The sequence below is a fragment of the Crocodylus porosus genome, unplaced genomic scaffold, assembly GCF_001723895.1.
Source record: "Crocodylus porosus isolate Cpor-Errol unplaced genomic scaffold, CroPor_comp1, whole genome shotgun sequence".
NCBI classification, from domain to species: Eukaryota; Metazoa; Chordata; order Crocodylia; family Crocodylidae; genus Crocodylus; species Crocodylus porosus.
Genome location: NW_017728947.1, coordinates 55,251,852 through 55,273,877, shown reverse-complemented (window position 1 = coordinate 55,273,877; position 22,026 = coordinate 55,251,852). Strand labels below are relative to the sequence as shown.

At 44.8% G+C, this 22,026-nt stretch overlaps 1 protein-coding gene across 1 annotated transcript in view; it reads left to right on the top strand.

Moving 5' to 3' along the window:
* Positions 1–22,026, top strand: part of NUSAP1 (nucleolar and spindle associated protein 1) — a 40,486-nt gene that overhangs the window by 11,790 nt on the left and 6,670 nt on the right. Inside the window, 7 exon segments of the mRNA XM_019551207.1 lie at positions 1,551–1,703; positions 11,849–11,930; positions 12,753–12,851; positions 15,155–15,267; positions 15,522–15,587; positions 15,812–15,999; positions 19,179–19,354. Of these exon segments, the coding sequence (XP_019406752.1) occupies positions 1,551–1,703; positions 11,849–11,930; positions 12,753–12,851; positions 15,155–15,267; positions 15,522–15,587; positions 15,812–15,999; positions 19,179–19,354 (877 nt within the window).

Below are 22,026 nucleotides of genomic sequence, written 5' to 3'. Positions count from 1 at the left end.
ACATTGAAGTTTTGTTCAAATTTGTTTTGATGTTAATCAGTGCAAAATTCTTGTGACTCTATTTGGTTATTTTGAGAGAGGATTACTTGGGTACTAAACCAAACTCAGCAGGCAGGATCTCTATTTTAAGTACAAGTCATAGAATTTTGAGCCCATGACTAACAAAGTGACAACATCCATGCTTCTTCTAGAAATGGGAGATGCTGTATCATATGTGACCAATAGTCTTAGCTAATAGCCATCCTCTGGAATTTGTAAGAAACCTTGCAATAGACAATTGTGACAGCTTGCATACCAACTAGAATCTTCCCCAGGTTGAAACAACTCCTAGTAGAGTTGCAGCCTTTGTATTACTATTATGATAACTCATAATGGTGATGGAATCCTATTTAACTCATATTTTATATAATTGTGCATGTTGTCATTTATATGAATGTCTGGGTCATGTATCTAGTCATTTTGTACCTACTTAGCTTGCAAGTTAGCATTCTTGGGATGCTATAACAGAGCGTTTCAACAGTGGTAGTCACCCTCCCCACCTTTTTCATTATTTCCCTTCTAATATCTTGTTATACTGTGCTTTAAACATGCTTTGTTTTTAATAAAAATGTGAACATATTAGTTTTATTGGATATTTTCCACATTATTGTGTTGTAAGAACTTTCTTTCACCATCCTATTATGGACAGCATATACTTCATTATTTCCCGTGTTATGAAACCAGGAGGAACCTCTCCCCTAATCCTTGTCGTTTGTTCTTCTAAGTCAGGCATTCCCAACATTTATGTACCCACGGGCACGTTTGAATTTAAAGGAAAAACTAGCGGGCGCCAATAGAAATATTAAAGTTTAGAATTTAGAATCTTGGATATGCGCATAGTTTTGTTTGGGGAGGGAGTAGTAAGCACCACTCTGTCACTGTCAGTCAGGCTGACTCAGTCTCATGTTGGCGGCCATTGAGTACAGCCTGAGTTCAATTGGCAGTAACAGCATTTTTTGTTGGAATAATGATTTTTACTGTTTGTGAAAATGCATGCGGGCATTTGAATAAACCGGGGGGGCACCATGGTGCCTGTGGGTACCAGGTTGGGAACCGCTGTTCTAAGTTCTTGGGTTATATATATACAGTGACAGCAATCAAAGTGTGCTCTTCCATTGCTAGGAATTGAACTTGCTGCAGAGTAGCATTTTGAAGAAGAGTAACTGTATATATTTTTCCCCTTTAGCATTATCCCACAGAGATTTAAAAAACTTGGAGAGCTACAGGATTCTTCCAGTTGAGTGAGAAATGTGAAATGCTGACTGGCTTTAAATATTTTGATGGCATATTATGTGTATAAATAAAAACAATCCAGGAGATTTCAATTACAAGCCAAATACCGGTTAATTGTGATACTCATAAGCACCTGAGTGCACAAGCAAAATTTACTCCTGAACAATGGGTATTAAATGTTTGTTCCATTAATAACTTGTGAAGTTTCTTCTTTGTGCATCCTTTAGTTAGATACAGAGAAGCCTGCACTACCCTATGGTCTCATTTCTTTCATATAGGACTCCACGGACACAGAGTTCAATAGTCAGGAGGAAGTGTCCTTTGTTACAGAAAGGCGTGGGAAATGGAGGAAGACCGCCACTAGAAAGAAAGTCTCCAAAGAAAATGCCAATACCAATACAGAAAACAGAGAATTTTCTGTTGAGGAAGAGGTCTGTTATTCAGTTGAATGGAATATTTTCCTTCATTGTGCTGCCATTTATCTTTCAGGATGAAATACCCATCAGTATTATTTATCCTGTGTCTTTTTGGTACCCTGCTTGTGCTGCATGCTAGCTCCAATCAACTATCCTTCTTAATGCTTAATTTTTATCAATTTCAGAACTGTAAAATCTATGTATATTTCCCAGGCATAATTTTTTTTAGGTATTCAAATACAACCCTGGGTGCAGTTTAAAGAACTTAATTGGAGACTTAAATACCTGACCATCAATCACACTTCTTTTTTCTAGCTGGATAAATAAGCTCTGTAGAAGCCTTAAAACCCACCTCCACCCAGATCTTCTGTTTGCCAAAAGAACCCAGTAGCTAGTGTTCTCTCAGATATTGAAATGTTCTCCTTTTTATTTTGTGTGAAAGTCTATATTTGGCTTTCCAGGTGCTATGTAAAATAAGACCAGTATTTTTCTGTGTATAATGTAAGCAGAACAGAAGTTGCATTGTGTGTGATTGGAGAAAAGAAAGTGAAATGCCCTGAAACATAGTAAACTACTTAAATTTGCCTGTTCTTAGTCACTGGCAGTGATTTCAACAGTCTCTCCAGAAATTCTTTCACTGTTGTCTTCCTCTAGTTGTCTATTCCTAGCTTTCCTATTAATTCTGAGTCAGTCTCTTTTTTTTTACCACCAACAAACTCAGATCTCTTTTATTACAGCATTTTAAGCAATCATTTTTTTCCCTGTGGTCTTTCTTTTTCCTTTCCCCTGGGCCTTTAGGTTATTTAATACAAAATATACACTTAACAGAATGTTATGATGGCAAATTTTAAAAAAATCCCACAGCAAAAAATTGTTTTCTTCATAAACTTCATTTGAGGCAATATTAACTATCTTGCATCTCAGGGTGGATTTGATTTTAAATAAAACTGATTTTAAATCAGTGGTCAGGAAGCCTAGATTTAATCATTGTTTTCTACAAAAAGTGTGTTCTTGTTTGTTTGATATCCTCTATTCATTTAACTTCTTGAGACTGCACTTTTAGAGAGAAGTAAGGGTTTGACTGTGTATACAGACTTGCAGAGAGACAAGAGGGCTGATGGGTACATAATCAGGTTGGTTGTCTCCAGGGATCCTCATTTTCCCTGTTTCATAGACATCAGGGCTGGAAGGGACCTTGGAAGATCATTGAGTCCAGCCCCCTGCCCAAGGGGCAAGAAGTCAGCTGGGGTTATAGGATCCCAGCAAGATAAGCATCCAAGTTTCTCTTGAAGGCGTTCAATGTGGGTGCTTGAATCGCCTCTGATGGCAGGCTATTCCAGACCTTGGGGGCTTGGACAGTAAAGAAATTCTTCCCTATGTCCAGCCTGAAACAGTCTTGCTGGAGTTTATAACTGTTCAACCTTGTCATCCCTTGGGGCGCTCTGGTGAACAAACGTTCCCCCAGATCCTGGTGGTCACCCCTGATAAACTTAAAGGTGGCCATCAGATCACCCCTGAGCCTTCACTTTTCCAAGCTAAAGAGCCCCATAGTTCGCAGCGTGTCATCATAAGGTCTGTTTTCCTGACCGCTGATCATGCGCGTGGCTCTTCTCTGGGCTTTCTCATGCCTCTCCACATCCTTTTGAATTGTGGAGCCCAAAACTGGACACAGTACTCCAGCTGCAGCTTCACCAAGGCCAAGTACAATAGGAGTATGACATTCTGGGATTTACTTGAGAAGCATCTATGGATGCAAGTCAGTGTCTTGCTCGCTTTACTAGCCACAGCATCACATTGAAGGCTTATGTTCATCTTGTGGTCAATCGTGACCCCCAAGTCCTTTTCATCCATAGTGCTAGCCAGTGTAGTACTGCTGAACCTTGAGTACCCTGGGGTGTAAACTGTCAAGGTCGGTTGACACGAAGGTGTCCAGCCTCTCAAGGTATTCCTTCACGAGGGGCAGGGAATCTCCCTCACCCGGGCCTCCCTGTCCCGTAATGGGCATGGGTGTCCCATGGGACTGATGAAAGACCGACGCAAAGTACCCATTTAGCAAGTTTGCTTTTTCTTGGGTGTTGGTTGTCAGTTGTCCCATCTGGTTCAGCAGGGGTCCAATGTTGCCTTTGCTTCTCCTCCGGCTCCCCACATATCTGAAAAAGGACTTTTTATTGTCCTTGATACTTGTAGCTACCTGGTGTTCCGTCGCAGCCTTGGCTTTCCTGGTTCGCTCCCTGCAGGTCCGGACCAATGTGGAATATTTCTCCTTGGAGGTGGATCCCATCCTTCATCCTTTGTAGGCCTTTCTTTTTAGCTGCAGTAGGTCCTCTGGTTTCCTGCAGAGCCAAGGGGCCTGGTGTGCCCTTTTGCTGCCTTTCCTCCAAGACAGAATAGCTTGAGCTTGTGCATCAAGGATTGCTGTCTTGAAGCAACCACTCTTCCTGAACTCCCCTTCCGTTAAGGTTGTGGTTCCTTAGGGCCTCACCGACAGCCTCCTGAGCTTGTCAAAGTCAGCTTTCCTGAAATCAAGGACTTATGTATTGCTGACTGACTTGCTAGCTTTACAGCAGATGGTGAAGGTGATCAGCTCATGGTTGCTGTCACCCAACTTCCCTTGACTTTGGAAGCTCTTGACTTTGGGTGGGAGGTCTGTAGTAGACTCCCACCATTGTGTCCCCTGAGCTGTGTTCCCCACGGATTTTAACCCAGAGGGTCTCCAGTCCACCCTGGGTGCCAATGTCGGCTTGCAGGGACAAGTAACTCTCCTCTCCTGCCCCTTTTGTCTACTTGATCTCTCCTGTACAGGGTGTAGCTGTCTATACCCGTGGCCTAGTCATGGGTGGAATCCTACCAGGTCTCTGTTATCCCTATAATGTCATAATTATTTGTGTTAAGCAGGAGGGCAAGTTCTTCCTGCTTATTCCCCAAGCTCCTGGCATGTGTGTACAGACAGGCAAGTGTCCCTTTGGGGGCCCTTGCCTAGCCCACAGATAGATCCAGGGCTGGGGCAGGGGTGGGCTCCCTTAAGTGCCTAGGCCTGCTGGCATAGCAAGGGTTGCTCAGTGGGCCATCACTGGCAGTAGTCCCCTCTCCCCCAATCCCCCGGCGGGCTTAGTTTAACACCTGGTAGAGCAGGTCAGCGTCCCTTTGGAGCAACTCACTGCCTCTCTTATCAAAGAGTGGACTGTGGTCATGGAAGCCAAAGCCTTCCCGATGACACCAGTGCCACAGTCTTTGGTTTACTACCTGGATCTTCCTTTCCCTCAGCCTGTAGCCCGAGACTGGGAGGATTGAAGAAAGCCCCACCCCCAAATCCCTGTAGCACCTCGTGACTTGGCTCCACGTGGATAAGGAGCATAGGATAGTGGTCAGTGGGCTGGAGAAGTTTAGGGATCTTCTCCGCAATGTCTCGGATGTGGGCTCCTGGGAAGCAATAGACTTCCTGGGCTAAGGGGTCAGGGTGGCAGATTGCCCCCTCAATCTGCCTCCTCAGGCTGTAGCCTCCCACGACAAACACTTTGCGTTTTGTCTTGCGGGGAACAGGGGCAGTAGCTACAGTAGAGCCTGTGTTGCCTGCGGGAGTTGGCAACTCAGCAGGCTCAGCTGGGGCTGCAAGAGTTTCATACCTGCTGCAAAGCTCCAGCGGTGGGGGGACCTTGGTGCGGTGTGCCTTGGGGCCCTTGACCACCTTGTTCCAGCCCCTTGGCTGGACAGAATGGGAGGTCCCTGAGTCCTCCCTTGTCCTGGAGGGAGACCATGGTACCCTCCGCCTCCCAGGGGGAAAAGAGCCTGGCAGTAGGAGTCAATCTCCTGCTCACAGTCCCTGATGGCACACAGTCTCTGGACTGTGGCCTGGAGCTCCTTCAGCTGGCATGCCAGAGATCCCAAAAGGGACCAGACCCCACAAGGGGAGGTGGCCATGCTCCTGGGCCCCAGAGCCTGAAAAAGTGACAGGCAGCTGAGAGCCAGTGACTCTGTCCGTGTGGAACCCAGAACCATGGGCTCCATCTGGGTGAAGGCCTCTGAGACACCAGAGAGAGGGGCCACAGACCCTGAGCAGACCCTCGGGGTGTGGCGCATGCCCATCCGTGGCATGCCGCTGGTGAGCTGACTATGGCTGGGAGTGGCTTCCCTAGGGTGGGGGTGCACAGGCAGGGAAGGGCTCTACGAGGGGGCTATAGTGCATTTTGGGGTGGCAGTAGCCCTTCCCCCAGTGCCTTCTTTAATCTTTACTAATCTATAGAGGAGTCTCTCAGGACCCTATAAGATTGGGCCCCTAATATAGTCCATGGCCTGTTGTAACCTATTTATAATGTTTTTTCTCAAAAGGTTACATGAATATATTATCTCGAATAGTATATAATTAGAGGTTATAATCTTTATTCCATGATGATATCATTGAGCTTTAATATACCTTTAAATTAAAGCTATCTTTATATAGGTTTATTTTTTAAAAAGAGCATCTTAAAATTAAAAAATACAATTAAATAAATAAAATCTGGTTTAAATACAAAAATCCGTGGTTTTTTGTTGTTGTTGTTGTTTTCTTTTTAAAATTATTTTTCTTTTGTTAAACCATTGTGGGTGTTTGGTTTTGTTTTGTTTTTTTCATCCGCTGCATTGCATCTTTTGATCTACCTAGGGTTCTCTTCAGTATTCTAGAGTCAGGCCAAACCTTAAGTAATAGAATACATTAGAGGTGCACCGATACATTGGACCATATCATATCTGCACCAATAAAAGGAAAATTGACATTATTGGCAATCAGCTTTTTTTTTTGGCTGATGTGGCTGATAATTTTACAAATAAATGCATGCACCCAGGAGTACAGCCTGGAAGCATGGAGAGCAGCGTGTGACTGGTGAGTTGTGAGCAGACCAGCCGAGAGCAGCATGAAAAGGGACGTGGGGGGGAGCGGAGATTGAGGGCAAATGAGGGCCAGGCAGGGGCTGAGCTTGAGGTGGGCAGGGTTGGGAGGCAGTGGCACTGGGGGAAGGACTACAGCCACTCCAAAATTCACTATAGCCTCCTCATAGCCCTTCCCAGTGCCAGTGCCACCCACCCCAAGCACAACCCTGGCCTGACCTCCCCACCAGGAAGAGGCTGGCATAGCCCTGGCCCGAAGCACAGTGGTAGCCCACCCTCACTCTGTGCACAGATCTGGGGACCATGCCTCCCCTGGCATTGTACACAGTGGTGGCAGGAACTACCCCCCTGCTGTGCCCCCTGGATAAGACACAACCAGCTCTGTCCCGTGCCCTGCCCTGGTTGCACAGCGCCTACCCCTGCCTCAGCCCCACTTCCTCCATCATTGTGGGGCCCCCCCAGCCCACCCCCCATAGACTTACCGACCGGATGCTGCTGTCCAAGCTGCCAGGCTGCACATTGCCAGTCGGATCAGTATCAGCTGATACGGCTGGTTAATAATCAGCTATCGGTATCGGTCCAAAAATCTTTATCAGTGCACCCCTAAAATACATGTCTCGGAAGAGTGCTCTATTAAAGTCTATATTTAGCAACAATAGGAATAAATATATATATATATTCCAAAAGTTCTATCGCTGTAGAAACCCTAGCTCATTTCATAGATGTTAGGGTTGGAAGGGACCTTGTAAGATCATCGGGTCCAGCCCCCTGCCCAAGGGGCAGGAAATCAGCTAGGGTCAAAGGATCCTAGCAAGATAAACATCCAAATGTTTCTTGACAGTGTCTATAGTAGGTGCTTGCACCACCTCTGGGGAGAGTCTGTTCCAGGTTTTGGGGGCTTGGACAGTAAAGAAGTTTTTCTTTGTGTCCCGCTTCAAATGGTCTTGAAGGAGTTTGTGACTGTTGGACCTTGTCAGCCCCTGGGGTGCTCTGGTGAACAGACGTTTCCCCGGATCCTGATGCAAACCCTTTATGTACTTTATAGGCTGCCACCAAGTCACCCCCAAGCCTGCGCTGCTCCAGGCTGAAGAGTCCCATGGCTAACGGTCTCTCTTCATAAGGCCTGTTCTCTTGACCTCTGATCGTGCGCATGGCTCTCGTCTGGACTTTCAAGCTTCTCTACATCCTTCCTCAATTGCGGAGCTCAGAATTGGATGCAGTACTCCAGCTGCGGCCTCACCAAGGCCGAGAACAGCGGGAGGATAACTTCCTGGATCTTGCTCAAGATGCATCGGTAGATGCAAGTCAGAGTTTTGTTCGCTTTGCCAGCTGTGGTATCGCATTGGTGGCTCCTGTTCATCTTGTGGTCAGTCATGAACCCCAAGTCTCTTTTGGGCATGGTGGTAGCAAGTGTAGCATTGCCAAACCTGTAAGTGTGATGTGGATTTTTATTCCTGAGATGAAGCACCTTGCATTTCTTCATACTGAATGCCATCAGGTTTTCATCCACCCAACTTGCAAGCCTATCGAGGTTGGTCTGGATCACCAGCCTATTCTTAAGTGTGGACACTTGTGACAGCTGCAGTTATGTCTGTGTGATAAAAGTGCTTGCTGAAGGCTCTGTGAAGATTAGATCAAGTGTTTTTCTGTCATTTGTTCAGATAGTAAGCTATATGTTGTTGCTAAGAGCCTAATTAAAGTTTTTAAGATGTAGTAAGGCCTTGTATAAAGTAAGGCCTAGTACATTTAGCAAAGCCTTGAAGCAATAAGGCCGTGTGGCATAATTAAAATTAACCTTCTCGAAGGAACGCAAAGCTTGTACTGTTATTGGTCAGTCTAAGGACAGTTGAAGTAAAAAGAATCTGAATGGCTGTAAGTTATCAGCATAGTTCAGAAGTTATAAATTGGCTGGCACACATGGAAATCATTCAGAAGGAAGATATAGCTCTGTGAAAGGGACTAATTAGCTGTTGACCTGGATCAGTGGGCCCATGGATCTCGAGGAGCCCAAGGACTGAATACCAGAGTCCTTCCCGGTATCAGCGCTGGTTAGGGACGCTTGACTTTGCTGAGCTTTGTGTAAAGAGAAACTTTTCATACATCAGGCATCAGAGGGGACTACTGATAAGTTGTCGACGTGAATTATTATTGTCTGTCATTTATCTGTCTTAGTATACTATGCGTAGTTGTGTTTTTGTTAAGTCAATAAGCCTTTCTTAGCTTTCTATCCCTGACCATACTCTCAATCCCAAACCCTCTGCTGGCGGCTGGGACAGACACTGTTCCCCAAAGTTTGGTGTCGTCAGCAAACTTAGCTAGTCCGCTTCTGACACCAGCATTCAAATGGTTTATGAAGACATTAACGAGTACAGGTCTGAGAACGGAACCTCGGGGGACACTACTGGTTGCTGAGTGCCATGTTGACTCGGTTCTGTCAACTACGACTCTCTAGGTCCAACCTCGGAGCCAGTTCCCCATCCATCGGACTGTGGAGTAGTAGAGGCAGCAGTTGCCTAGTTTTTCCATCTGGAACCAACTTCCAAGAGAAGTGGTGCTGGCTCCTACTCTGGGGGTCTTTTAAGAGGAGGTTAGATGAACACCTTGCTGGGGTTGTTTGACCCCAGTAATCTTTCCTGCCATGGCAGGGGGTCGGACTAGATCTACTTGGGTCCCTTCCAACCCTAGAAACTATAACATCGTGGAATACCAGGTCAAAGGCTTTTTTAAAGTCCAAATATATGACATCAACCTATTTCCTTTTTGTCCAGGTGATAAATCACCTGGTCATAGAAGGAAATGAGATTGGTCAGGCAAGATCTACCCGCAACAAACCTGTGCTAGCTATCCCTCAGGATGTTGTTTTCTGTTAACCCATCAAGAATGGCTTATTTGATAATTTTTTCCAAAATCTTCCCAGGGATTGAGGTCAAACTGATTTTCTTTTTTTAATTCTTTAATGTGGTCAAGTTTTTAGCTTTGTCTTATACATTGGCTGAATTTAAAGAAACTTTAGAATTTAATGGTCTTTTTCTGTTTGATTGCAAATGTTTTCAGCAGTGACTAACAAGTATCAAAACAGTACCATTGTTTTTATTTATGTATGTATTTATTGTTTAAGAATCTCCCTTCTTAACATGGCCATTGTTTTCCCTAAGGCTGACAACTTGTTTTTTTTACTTAAGTTATTAACTTTTTAAATTTTAATTTTATGAGTAATAAAATGATCCATCTTCTGCTCAAACTGTAGCCTGGACCTGAACTGCATACACTATTCCAGGTCAAGTTACAGCAAAGCTGTTGGGACACTGGGCATGTCTACATGTTGCCATACGGCGATGTTAGTGCTACGCAGTGTTTTATTGGCTTAGGGGAAGTACTAAAACAGCACAGGAGCTGTCCATACTGCAGCATATGGGCAGTGCATGGTTAGATTCACCACCTACGTCGCTGTAGTAGGGTGCCACTATAGAAGCGTAGCCAGCGATCATGTGTAGATCCACATGATTGCTATGCCACTAGCATGTTGCTACATTGCCATAGAGTGATTGTGTACATGCTCCCTGTTATTCCTTTATTTTGGTCCTGTAAGTGCTGAGACTTTCCTTCTCATGTACTTTGATAGGCAGGGCAGCAACTAATCCTATAGGATTTTCTCCTGTGCTATCCCTTATAAGATATTTTCCCTGTGCTTTGCTCTTTTAGAATGCATTAAGAGTTTGTGTTCTCTCCCACATCTGTATTGCAAATTCTCCTAGTGTTCCAATATAAAAGTGGAACTCCATTGTTCTGGTACATCCAGTAGTATGCTGCTTGTGGGCTTGCCTTTCAGCCAGTTACTCAGTTATGTTAATTTTCATGCTTTTATCTTTGCCTCTGCAGCTTGCCAGAACTCCTGTTTCAAAGGTAGCCAGCAGAACTTCAAATCTTGCAATCCAATTAATTAAAATAACGTTATAACCTTAAGTATTCCAGGATTGGGTAATCATTGATATAGCTGATGAAGATGATTTGCACACTTTAACATAAATATTAAGAATATTGGTCAGTTTAAAAAAGAAATTAAAGCAGTAGTGCTCAACTTCCAGCCCATGGCCTGAATCTGGCCCATGGAGCAGTGTCATCCAGCTTGTGGGGCTCCCAATAGGCCTACAGATTTGGCAGCAAGGGGAGTGATGGCAGTGTTTAATTGCTGCACCCCTGCTGCCAAATTTCTGGACCTGTGGGGAGTCCCATGGGCTGGATGATGTGGCCCTGCATGCTAGATTGGACCAATGTGCAGGAACATGGCTATAATTGGGCATGTGGGGTTAGGCTGCCACACTGGATTGTACCTGCAGACCAGCCTCATCTGCTGACCCTGTATGGAATCTGGTACGCTCTCCCATGCTATGCCACTCCTCCAACCCATGGTGCCAGAAGGCTGGGTATCACTGGATTAAAGGGATATTTTCAGTTAAGTCATGACACTAGATGTTCTTTGTGAAATATTAACATTTTAAAATTGATAGAATTGAAACAAACAATTCCTTCCATCTAGGAAGTTTTTATATATGGTTGATCTACTTTGTATGTTTTCCCTTGTATATTGGCAGGTGAAATTTATTAAAGGAGGGGTAGGTAGGAGAATACCTGTTATATTGTGATAAATGGGCATGGAAAGTCCTAGTGTTAACTAGGACTTTTGTTGCTATAACTGTCAACTGGAGAGAATGTTTCCCTGACAGTAAAGGCCAAAAAAATGCACCTAAAGTTTTGTTTTGCCAAATTTTTCTAAGCCATGCTGACAACACGGCTTTTTGATGTTAGCGTCCACCTCTTTATTAGAATCTCATCAGGCAGACCACTTGATTCTAATAAGGAAGGAAAGGTAAAGAAAGTAAAAAGTCTATGCAGACACCATAATTCATACATACTCAGTAATCACTAGCTATTGCATAGCAATCTAGCTGTGCAACAAACATATGTATGTCTGGACTTGATTCTAATAGTAAGTGGAGAGAAAATTGTACACAGTGTGTAGTTTCAAACTTCATTGATTATGATTAATAAGCAACTGATTCTCTAAAGTAAGATTCTAATAAGCAGTGTAAAAGTCCTATAAGACGGTTCTTTTGGAACCTTCTTTTACAGGTCATAATGCTAATATGTGGTTGATTTCTAATAACCAGTGGATACTGTGTATAAGCTGCCTGTCCACCAGAAGGCTGTATCTATACTTTTTCCAAAGTAGATTTCTCCTCAAATAACAAACAGAATATCTTGACTAGGTGGTCTAACAAAATATTTTTAAACTTTAGAATGTTTCAGACATGAAAGAAAATGAAACACCCCCAGGTAAAGCTGACATGGGACGGAAAATACTCCAAAATGAAGTGTCAGGTAAGAACAAAACTCTGGAGAAGGCAGGAATGAGCACAATGTAAAGCCAACAGAAGAAGATGGTTCCTGTTACAGTTTCTCCTTACTTTCAATTCCTGTAAAGTCTTACTTTGTGGGTACTTCAAACAAACCTTTAGGTTTTAACATGTCTGTAAATACATGGTCCATGTATTGCTAAATGTGTGGGCTGATAGCCCAAAAAGTTGTGCCATGGAAGAAGGTTGAAGGGACATGCATCTTTAAAATGTGGATATATGAACTGGGGTTTTTTTGTTCATTATAAAGAAAATCTGAGTTGCCGGGCAGGTTATGAGAATGGAAGAAATGTTTAGTTAGGCTAGTGGTTCTCAACTTTCTTGTAACTAAAGATCTACCTAAATTGGGTTGGGTTGGAAGTGTGATGTCCAATGGCTACTTTAATCTTCCTTCTTGCGCATAAGCAAAATACTGCTACATTTGAATTGCAAGGACTGTCAGGCACACTTGTACAGCCAAGAGACTTTCCACTAGTAAGAGCTGGTATCACCACTAGTAATAGTTCTTCCAGAAGAAGGAAATAATCCTGCTTCATTTGGAGATCCTAGGTTGATCTGACAGTTGGCAAAGGCATTCTATTAGTCCTGTACCCACTTGGGAGATTAGACACGGAACATCACAGTCTCATCTCCACAAAGTACAGCACCACTTATTAAAGGAATGAATACCTTTTGACATGCATGCTTTCAAAAGTTCATGGAGCCAAAAAAAACCAACTTGGGTTCCAGTGGCAGTAGCTCACTTTCCAGTGTTTCTAACAATTTCATCTAATGTGATTTACAACAGATGATGCTCTTCCATCCCATCCTGCAGGTGGGCAGATCCCTCTACATGTTAGCCGTCTGTCTAAGTCTGGGAAAAAAGGGATGAAATCAGTCACACCAAGTAAGCTATTCTTTATTTTTGCAAGCTCTAAAAATAGGCTTATTGTTTATGTATGAAAGGACACTAGCTTATTTCTTCAATGAATTTCTTATTGCAGGGGTAGGTAACCCCTGGCATAGATGCCAGAGCATGGTACATGAAGGCATTTTGTTTGGCACACATGCATCAGGGTGGATGGCAGGGAAGGGGCTGGGACTGCACTGCCCCAACAAGGATCAGGCCCCTATGGCTCCCCCACTATCTGCCCCAGCACACCATCTTACAAGTCTAGGTTGTAGGTATTAATGGCACTGCCCAAAAACATTGCCAACCACTATCTTATTGTATAAGAGACCAGATACATATGATAGAGTATTATTTCTCTTGAACACATGCACACATGTGTATATGTATGTGTCTACATTTGTATATGTATATAATTAAGAAAATAAGCAGAGGTTAGGTGGGGTAAAACTCCTGTTCTATTTCATAAAGCAAAAGTGTACCTGTCCCAGCTCCAGTATGTTATTTTTTATCACATTTACTCAAATATAAGATGACCCTAAATACAGGATGAGGCAAGCTCCCAATAATTAGATTCTATATCTAGAAAATGTTATAAATATTGTCATAATTCTCCAGGTACAGAATCTAATTATTGGAGGCTTGCCTTGAATTTCTTCCTTTCCTACTGTTATATCAGGGAAATTTGAATCTGGGTAAGTCAGCTGGTTTCCTTGTCCTCTGTTTCCACCCCCTACACCAACTTCTTCCCCCCGCAATCCTTAAGCACCAAGAAGAGATAAGCAGCTTTGTGAGAAGAAAACATTAACCTTGAATTAGACATACCTGTAGTAATTTGTGTATGATATCTACAGATTTAGTTAATCCAGAATTGATGCTTTTTACCTTTTTTGGTAACTGCTACCAGTCTTAGCACAGGTATTTTTGTGTGTGTGGGGGGGTTGTTTGGGTTTTTTTTAACTTCATGGCTTGGGCCAAATTAGTTCCTCATTCTATTGAATGAGCAGAGCTTGATCCATTCGAGTCTGTGACACTACCACTGGCAAGTATCCTACCTCCCAGACTCTTCAGACTGCCATGCATTTAGGAGTATCTTTTGTGCAAGCCCCAAGGCTGGAAACCTTGAAGCCTGGGAGCAATCCCCCATCACCATAACTTATGTAGTTGAGACTGCCATCTGCAGGCAGACTGCAATTGCCGTTGGCAACCACTGATGCTGCTGGTGGTGTTTGCAGGTGGTTGCTGACCGCTAGTCAGTGCTCACCTCCCCACCACCACCAACAGAGGCTGCCTGTGGGAGCTCTCCACTTGTTGTTGACACGCTCCCGCTGCCAACAGTGCCACCGCCACCTGCAGGAGCTTGCTGTGCCCCCTAGCCGCTGGGGGCCTGTGGCATTCATGATCCATTGGGAGGCTGTCGTAGATGTAGCGTAGCCCATCATCATATTAGTCCAAACCCAAGAGGTTCATGGATTCCCATATAGTTCTTTGGGCTGGGCCCTAGCGGAGTCAACAGCATTTCAAGTCATGGTGACCGCACAGCTCAGCACTACTCTGTGTGTATTCCAGATACGTGCACCCCCATAAAGGATCTATTTGCTAATTAGCCCTACACTTATGACCAGGAATCCAGGTTTTCCATCTTCCGGGGAAAAACAGAAAAACGCAGATTTCCCCCTTTACCAGAGAAAAATGTGGATTTCTCATTTTAATGGAGAAACCTGCAGATTTTGCAGTTTTGGAAAGAGCTCTGCAGGCTGGCAGAGTTCCAGCCTGCAAGGAGCAGAGCTGGGGAGCAGAGCTGCCTCCAAGGAGCAGAGCTGAGGGGAGAGGAGTGGAAAGGCCAGCGGCTCTAGCCTTGCCCTCCCGCTCTGTCCTTGCTGTCATGATCCGAATCAGGGCAACTGCCTTGGGCCCTGTGCTTTGTGGGGGGCCCCGCGGAGCCAGGCATCCAGCAAATGCAGCCCCTCCCTGGGGCTTCTGGTGGCTGGAACAGTCCCTGCCCTTCTAGCCCAGGGCTCCCACCAACATCCTAAGCCTGCAGGGGACAAGAGCTGTCAATGTCCCACTAATGTAGGGGCTGTTAAAATGCACTTGGGAGAACCAAGGAAGAGGGCTGCTACACATGGAGGCAAAAATCTCCACAGTCTGTACCTGTCTATCCATGGACAAGGTTTACTTTATTCCGTTTTTTCTGTAATTCTTTACAATTATTTCTTAGGCCTGACGCTCATGACCTGTACTCTCAGGCCTTGGAGGGTATCTAAGTTTTCTCTTTGTTATTTTGGTAACCTTTTTAGATTTCAAGAAGCTGCATGAGGCTCATTTCAAGAAAATGGAGTCTATTGATGACTACATTGAGAGGAAAAATAAACTTCTTGAAAACTTGGGCAGTTCTATCAATGAGGTCAAGGTAAAGATTGATTAGAAGATCATTTCTCTCCATAGAGTTTTCTAAAATCCAGGGAGGTGATGCTTCTCATCTCAGATCCTGTGTTTTAACTGTGTACATGTGGGATCAGCAAAATGGTGCCACTTCCAGGTTCATTGCAGGCATGTTCACAGAAGTGTATACCAATGAAAAGAAAATAAATTGTTCTGAAGGTTATACTTCACTGACAAAGAAAGAATGAGTTGAACATTTAAGACCTCTTGTTGTTTTGGCAGGTACTGGCTAACAAATTTAACCATCAAAAGGCATTTGAAAAAGGAACCCCACACTGCAGTACCAAGGTGAGGGCTTCTCAAATAACCTTGTTTTTCTAGTTCCATTAAGTATCATACCTTTTATTTTTGAAGTGTAGACTGCATAAAGCCAGATGGGTGTGTCCTTCTGATTTAGTTTCTGTTGCTCCAGCTCTACAGGCAGCATTACCGATGCAAATATTAAATCCTTTCCAAATGTGCTAAACAAAATTTTAAAGTGAATCATCTCTACTTTTGCTTTCTGTTTCTAGACAGGTTCAAGTGGCAGAAAATTTTTATTTAGCCCACGTCCCCAAAAGGGCAGATTCTCTGCTACCTGTACTCCTGGTAACCTGCAGTATTCACCATGCAACTCTCTAAGCACTGCAAGTCGAAGCGTTTTATCAAGGAAATCTTCATGCAACCATTCTGTCCTCTCAACAAAGAAAATGAACGTCAGGTAAAAAAGGAAATAAAAATAGTCAAATATTCGATAAGCTTGAGAAATGTAAGAGTAATTAACACTTACTTTTGGTTTAACCGACCATATTCCTAATTACAAGCACAAACGACGTGGGACTGGAAGTGCCTTCTGGATTATCAAGCCTAGTTTCCTGCAGCTGCAGGCAACCACATCATATAATCCCATTCATAAACTTGTTTATGTTCATCTTAAAACCTAGGGTGTTTGCTCTGCACTACTTCTTATAGAAGGCTGCTCAACCTGTATGTTGTGATGATTTAAATCCTAGTCCAAGTTTATTTATGGTGACTTTGTAGCTGTATGTTCTCCTACCAGCATTATCCTTATCTTAAAGAGTTATTTTCTTTTCCATCTGTGATGTTAGGGAAAGAGTAAACTTCCTCAATAAATTTCTAGAGAGTAATTAATTGTACCTCTCAGCCTTAAACTGCTAAACTAAACAAATAAAGATATTCTACCCTGCTCTTATAAGATAGGTTCTTGGATTTCCCTTAATTATCCTAGTAACCTCTTTCTGTCCTTTTTCCAGTTTGACTTTGCCTTACTGAATATGGGTGACCAGAATTATCCACAGTAGGATTATATTTGATTTCCTCCCCTCCCCCTACCCCATGCATCATGTGTTTGCTCAGTCATCCTGTTAATGGTTAATACATACATTATCTTTTTTTTGCTATCTCCAGTTGATGAGGCCTCAGTTAATTGTGGTAACTATTGTTTTTAATTTCCATGTACATGACCTTCTATCTGTTACTATAAATTTAATCCCAAATATAATTACACTAGTAGTTAAGGTCTACCAATTATTTCTGTATAATCATCTGATCCTCTCCTGTACTGATGATAACTCCCAATCTGTTGTCAGCAAACATCAATAGTAGTGTTACCATACATCTGAGCTTTCCCAAACATATCCTCTTTTTGGGTCTTCCCAGCTCCGTCTCAGTGGCTTTTAAAATATCAACAACTGTCCAAGATTTCAGATTTGTGCTCTGTTCAGCGCTGAAGTTTTCCCCACGCTGGCTGCAGCAGGCAGGGGAGGCACTTGCTTCTCTAGTGGGGGAGGGAACAGGGGAAGGGAAGCAGGGACCTGCATGGCTGGGCTGCACTGTTGCCCGTGCTTGCAAGGGTGGAACAGCTGGGCGATGCTTGCAGGAGTGGGGGGAATGGGGCTGTGGGTCTGGAGCGAAGGGCAGCAGCAGGGATGGAGGGGGAGGTGTTGCGGGTTGGGAGTGAGGGGCAGCTGGAAATATGGTAACCCTAGTCATTAATATATTTCTGGTTCTTGTGGCAAAGTCATTTAAAGTTGGGTACACATGCAGTGCTTATGGAACTCCTATTAGTAATCGCCCTCCAAACCTGATAGTTCTCCTTTCAACATAACCTATTGTTTGCCTACCTTCTTGTACTAATCCCCATTTTCTCTAATTTTACTAGTAATTCCCTATGTGATGTTCTCTCAGATGGTTTGTTGAAAACTAGATAGACTGTATATTCTGTATTTCCTTAACTGATTTCTTTCCTTTTTTTCTCTTTTCTTAAAGATATCTTGCCAAACAAAAATATTGGGTCAGTCCGGCATGATCTGCCTCTGTGATAAATTTAGGTTGAATTTTGTATATAGGCACACCAATACATCAATCTGACATTGGATTGGTACCAATATAAAGAAAATTGGCCATATCAGGCCAGTTATTTGGCCAATAAGTGCTCGTGCTGTGCGCAGCCACAGCACAGCACTTGGGCAGCGTCAAGAGCTGCCTCTAGCTGGTAAGTCCAATGTGGTGGAAGGGAAGGGGCATGGGGGGAGGGGGAGTGTGCAGATCAACGCCTTCCACAGTGAGGGGGTGGGTTGGCGGCTATGGGCTTTGCCCCAGGTGCCAAACTGGGGTGCAGATCAATGCCTTCTGCAGTGAGGGGTGCGGCGGGGCAGAGCTGTGGCTCATGGCAGCCGTGGAGCCATGGCTCATGGCAGCTCCCACTGTTGCTTGCACCCTGGGAGGGCACAGGGGTTGTGTGCTCCCTGGATCTACATGGGGCAGAGCGGGCTGCAGCGGGGCTTTTTTCAGTGGGGGCTGGGCTTGGAGCGGGTGCTGTTGGCACTGAGAGGATGCTGCATCCACCCCAAATTTCATTGTCGCTCCTCTCCCAGCACCACTGCCACCAGCTCCCCACCAGTGCCCTCCCGGGGTGCAAGCATCAGTGGGAGCCACCTCCCCCAACCACGAGCTGTGGCTCCGCCCCTGCCCCATCCCTCACCATAGGAGGCATTGATCTGCTGCCCTTGCTTCCCCCATCCCCTTCCACCACACTGGACTTACCTGCTGGAGGCAGCTGTATCGGAAATCAGATAAGTATTGGTCAGTTACGCTTCCTTAAATCGGCTATTGGTATCGGCCCCAAAAATCTTTATCAGTGTACCCCTAATTTTTTTACCGTTTGCGACTTACCTGTGGATATTTATTCAATACTTGTTCTAAAGCCTTTTCTACTATTCAGATCATAGTTCCAGATCTGTAGTTGCCTGAATCTTTCTTTGAAATTCTTTGAATGATATGGATTGTATATGTTATATTCCAGTCAAGCAGTGCCACTCCCACTTTGATAGTTTTATTAGAAATCTTTGGTACTTGGCTTAAAATTTGACATATACCAGGTTTTTTAGTGTTTGGGGAATGGCCCTTTTAAATCTTGCTGTTTTGAGCTCATTGTTCTTTCACAGTATAAGTGATAATTCTCATGTTTCCTTTGCTGTAATTGCCCCTTAATTAACTTAATCCAAGTTTTTATTCTCTTGATTACTCATCAAAGGAATGTTAGAAAAAACATCCCCTCTGTTGGTACAATGACTGTTTAGTTAAGGAATCTGTTGGCTATTGCCAAGAAAATCTGCATCTTAATGTTGTCAGCTTCCTTCCTTCTCTAAGCTGTATCTACAGAATAATTATTTATCAATAATACATTATGAAAGAAAACACTTCAGTGCTATTGCTGCAAATACTGTTGCTTTTGACAGTATTTGATGCAGATGGAATTCTTATTGTATATTCATGGTAAAGGTGGTATGGGTTTGTGTATTGTAGCAAGTAACATTTCTTTTTCCTGCAGATAGGTCTTTATTCTGTTGAAATGTTTCCAACAAATATTTGCTTCAGATTCTCAGGAAGTACAAAGGACAATGAACACAAGCGCTCCCTTGCCAAGACTCCATCTAGAAAGTGTCCAGACTTGGAGATTTGCACACCTGATAGCAAGAAGAAGAGCAAGCCTATAATTAGTAGCAGAGGTACAACAAATCTTGAGCTGGCTGAGTCAAAGACCAAGGCTGCTGGTAATTTCTAAGAAACTGATGTTACATACTTCCATAACTTTCAGAAGCAAATGTAAAGCCTAACATTTCTCACCTAACATAGAGGTGTCCAACCTATGCATGCGTGCCCCAAATGGCATGGGCAGCCTATGTGTATGGCATATGGCAAATCTGGGAGCAGACAGGTAGCACTGTGGGAGATAAGACAGGCGGCAGGAGAGCTGTGGATTGGACAGGGGAAGGGAATTGTAGTGGGACATTGGGGAGCTAATGGAGTTGTGGGGTTTTTTTCTTTCTTTTTTTTTTTGTGGCACACTTGTCAAAAAGGTTGGCCCCCACTGCCCTAACACAGCTGAATTCTTAGACTGGACTAGGATTTGCTTGGAGCAGTACTTCCCAATCTTTTTAGACTGCAGACCAGCAAGCTACAGACCAGCATACTGCAAACCAGAAGTGACTGGCAATCTGCAGACTATCAGCCACCCCCTTTTTTTTTTTTATATTCAGTTTGAAAAAGGGTTGGTTGCCGGTCCACAGTATGCTGGTCACTTCCAGTCTGGCAGCCAACCTTTCCTGGTGTTCCAGATATTAGGTGTATGTAGAACCACTGTATCTTGTGTAAGCAAGGCCTTAAGGTCTTGGGTGCTGATGACTTCTAAAACCAGGCTGTGTAGTAGTTCTTAGGGGTGCACCAATAAAGATTTTCCTGGCTGATACAGCTAGCCCTTTATTAACCAACCTCATCGTTTGATGCTGATCCAATAACCAATATTTAGTAATAATCCAAGGCATTTTAAACTACTGACATAAATAAACCTTTTTTTTTTTTTATGTACTCCAGCAGCCTCCTGCATCCCATATGTCAGTGTCCTGGCACTTGAAAATGTCAGTGGTGGTGCTTGGACAAAAGCTTGTCAAATGAGCTTGTTCAAGTGCCACTGCCACTATTTTTAAATGCAGGGACACTGATACAGGAGACACTGCAGCACTTTAATTAGAGCGGCTCTCTAGACCCACTATGTTTAAAGCGCTGCCTCCCTCACTCCCAAACCACATGTAAGAGCGCCAAAGGGCAGCTGCCTGAGCCTGCGCAGCAGGGTTGAAGGGGAAGGTGTGAGCCTTCCTGGCTGCCCAGGGCGCTGGTCTTTGGGCCAGGCTCCCTGCTCTCCTTCCTTTGCTGAGAACAGGGCCACCAGACTATTTCAGGCCTGTAGAAACCAGACCACTCTTCCCCTGCAGGTGGGCCCAGGTCCTGGGAGCTGGACTCCAGGAGGGGAAAAGGACCCTTCCCCTCCTGGTGCTGCTGCTGCCAGGGGCAGGGCAAGCCTCTGTGCCCTGTGGGGGAGGCTGAATGGACCTGACCCCAGGAAGGACAGGACCCAGCTGGGCTGGGGATATAGGGTGGCACATTCCCACCTCTCCTCCCTGTTGCCCTCTTCCTCCCACCCCTGCCATGGCCACAGCAGAGCCAAGTGGGGTGAGGGCAAATGCAGGCTGTGTTCAGAGCTCTTCACCCTCATGCCTTTGACTTGGGAGCCCCATGCCAATCATGCATCTCCTGCCTGCCTGGCAATGAGAGAGAGAACTCACAGCCCCCACTGCTGTGGGGGTGCAGCTGGCACGGATGGGGCTGTTGAGGGAAAGGCAGCAGAAGGGAGAACCCCAAGCCCACAACGAGTAGCTCATATCTGCCCTGTGCACAAATATGGGGGAACATGTCCCCCCATTTTTCCCCTGGGCAGCAGTGAGGAGCTATGCCCCCTGAACAAGCTGCCTTTGGCTCTGTTCTGTTCCCTGCCCTGGATCACATGCAATGCCCTGGCTGGGCAGTGCCCCCAGCTCCTGCTCCTGCCCAACTTCCTCCATCACCACAGGGGCCTCAATCTGCCTTCCCACACCCCTTCCCTCCTCTACACCCTTCTCTTCCATAGACCTACCTGCTTGGAGCTGCTCTCTGTGCGGCCTGGCTATATTCTTGACCATATGCGTACATACAGCTGTGCTCATGTACATGGGCCCCCTGTTTTAGGGCTGTGCAAAGCTTCAGTCCCTGATTCGATTTGGTGGAGATTTGGCCCTATTTGGTGGCCAAATCTCTGAATCCAGATCAAATGAGGAGACCCTTTAATCTCTCCAAATTGAATTGATTTGGAAAGATTTGATGATTCAGACATAGACACAGGTTTAAATGTTTTTTTTCTACATTATACTGGCACATGTCCACGAGGGGCCAGCAGGGGAAATTATGCTTAGAGGCAACCAACATGGGTTCATTAGAGGCAGGTCCCATCAAACCAACCTGGTGGCCTTCTATGACCAGGTCACCAAATCCTTAGATGCAGGGGTAGCAGTGGGCATAGGCCTTCCAAAAGTCCAGGAAGACTTCAACACTGTCTCTCACCCCGTTCTCATTAGGAAACTGCGGGACTGTGGTGTCGACACGTACACAGTCAAATGGGTCACCAACTGGCTGGAGGGCCACACCCAGAGAGTGGTAGTGGATGGGTCATTTTTGACCTGGAGGGATGTGGGCAGTGGGGTTCTGCAGGGGTTGGTCCTCAGGCCCGCATCAGTTCCACAGGGCTCGGTCCTCGGGCCCACATCAGTAACTTGGACGAGGGGGTAAAAAGCACCCTGTTCAAATTTGCTGATGACACTAAGATGTGGGGGGATGTGGGCACGCTAGAAGGGAG